Below are 1,240 nucleotides of genomic sequence, written 5' to 3' on the forward strand. Positions count from 1 at the left end.
CTAAGAAACCCTGGTGGCACAAACAGTTAAGCTCTCAGTTGCTAACCGAGAGGTTGGCAGTTTGAACCCACTCAGAGCTCCCAGGATAAAGAATTGGCGATCCTTATCTGTAAAGATTACAGCCATGAAAATTCTATGGAGGCAATTCTACTCTGTGGTATGGGGTTGCTATGAGTGGGAATTGAGTCAACAGCACACAACAGCCACACACCAGATACTGTTGAGACAGCAAAGCTGGCGTTCCCTCTCCATCCACACAGAGCTCATATGATTTGCCCAAGTTACACAGTAAGTCCAGAGCTAGGACCACACTTAAGTTTGTGGACAGAGCATGAGCTATGGATTCTAAGAGCTTGGTTAAATCCAGCTCTGTTACTTACCAGCTGGGTAACCTGAACCTCGATTTCTTCATCATAAAGGTGATGACAATAAGAAGGCTGTATTAAGGAACAAGACCCATACACCCTTTGTCTAGGAGAATACTGGTGTATGCCCCTTGCACTAGCTTAATCATTAAGAGTGTTCTCTTTACTCTCAACATGGCCCCAGTTTGGGCAAACAGTTATGTGGTCATCCTAATTAAGAGAGAGAATTGTGTGAAGGACCTAGTACGTAGAAAGTTTATCTCCTTTTCCCTTCTAACTCCTAATCCAGACCTCTAGTCATTTTTTTCCCCACACAGCTGCTTCTTGCCAGTTCTTCAAGATAATTCATCATCTATTGTGTCTCTGGGGAAGTATGGACTGTGTGATTACTGATCACTTTTAGACAAGGTTTTGGGTATATTAAATGGGTTTTTAATTTTCTCAAAAGTTAGGATTATTCCAAAAGAATTTGATAACTTAAATTATTAAAAAAAAAAAAAAAAAAAAAACACTGTGCTCACCACTGACCCCTGGGCGAAGTGTCTCAACTTTGGCATTATTGACACTTTGGCCTGGATTGTTCCTGGTTTTGGGGGCTGTCTTATGAATTGTAGTGTGTTTAGCCATATCACTTGGCCTTTACCCATTAGATTCCAGTAATACCTACCCACCCTCAATTGGGACAACCAAAAATGTCTCTAGACTTTGCCAAATGTCCCCTGGCATTTCAAACATCTGGTAGCTTGAGAAGCACTGCTCTGGGACACACAAGATTAATATTTAGGGGAGAAGTCACATTCTTTGGGCCTAAACATTCCTATTGGGGCCAGACTGTCTTGCCCACTACCTGCTCCATTCCTGGCTTATCCTTGTGG

The 1,240-nt window shown here is 42.3% G+C and overlaps 1 protein-coding gene across 1 annotated transcript in view; it reads right to left on the bottom strand.

Moving 5' to 3' along the window:
* FER1L6 (fer-1 like family member 6) overlaps nucleotides 1–1,240 on the bottom strand; it is a 139,479-nt gene that overhangs the window by 27,403 nt on the left and 110,836 nt on the right. Inside the window, 1 exon segment of the mRNA XM_007943427.1 lies at nucleotides 1,213–1,233. Within this exon segment, the coding sequence (XP_007941618.1) occupies nucleotides 1,213–1,233 (21 nt within the window).

Source organism: Orycteropus afer, unplaced genomic scaffold, assembly GCF_000298275.1.
Source record: "Orycteropus afer afer isolate SDZICR_OR568_19922 unplaced genomic scaffold, OryAfe1.0 scaffold00106, whole genome shotgun sequence".
NCBI classification, from domain to species: domain Eukaryota; kingdom Metazoa; phylum Chordata; class Mammalia; order Tubulidentata; family Orycteropodidae; genus Orycteropus; species Orycteropus afer.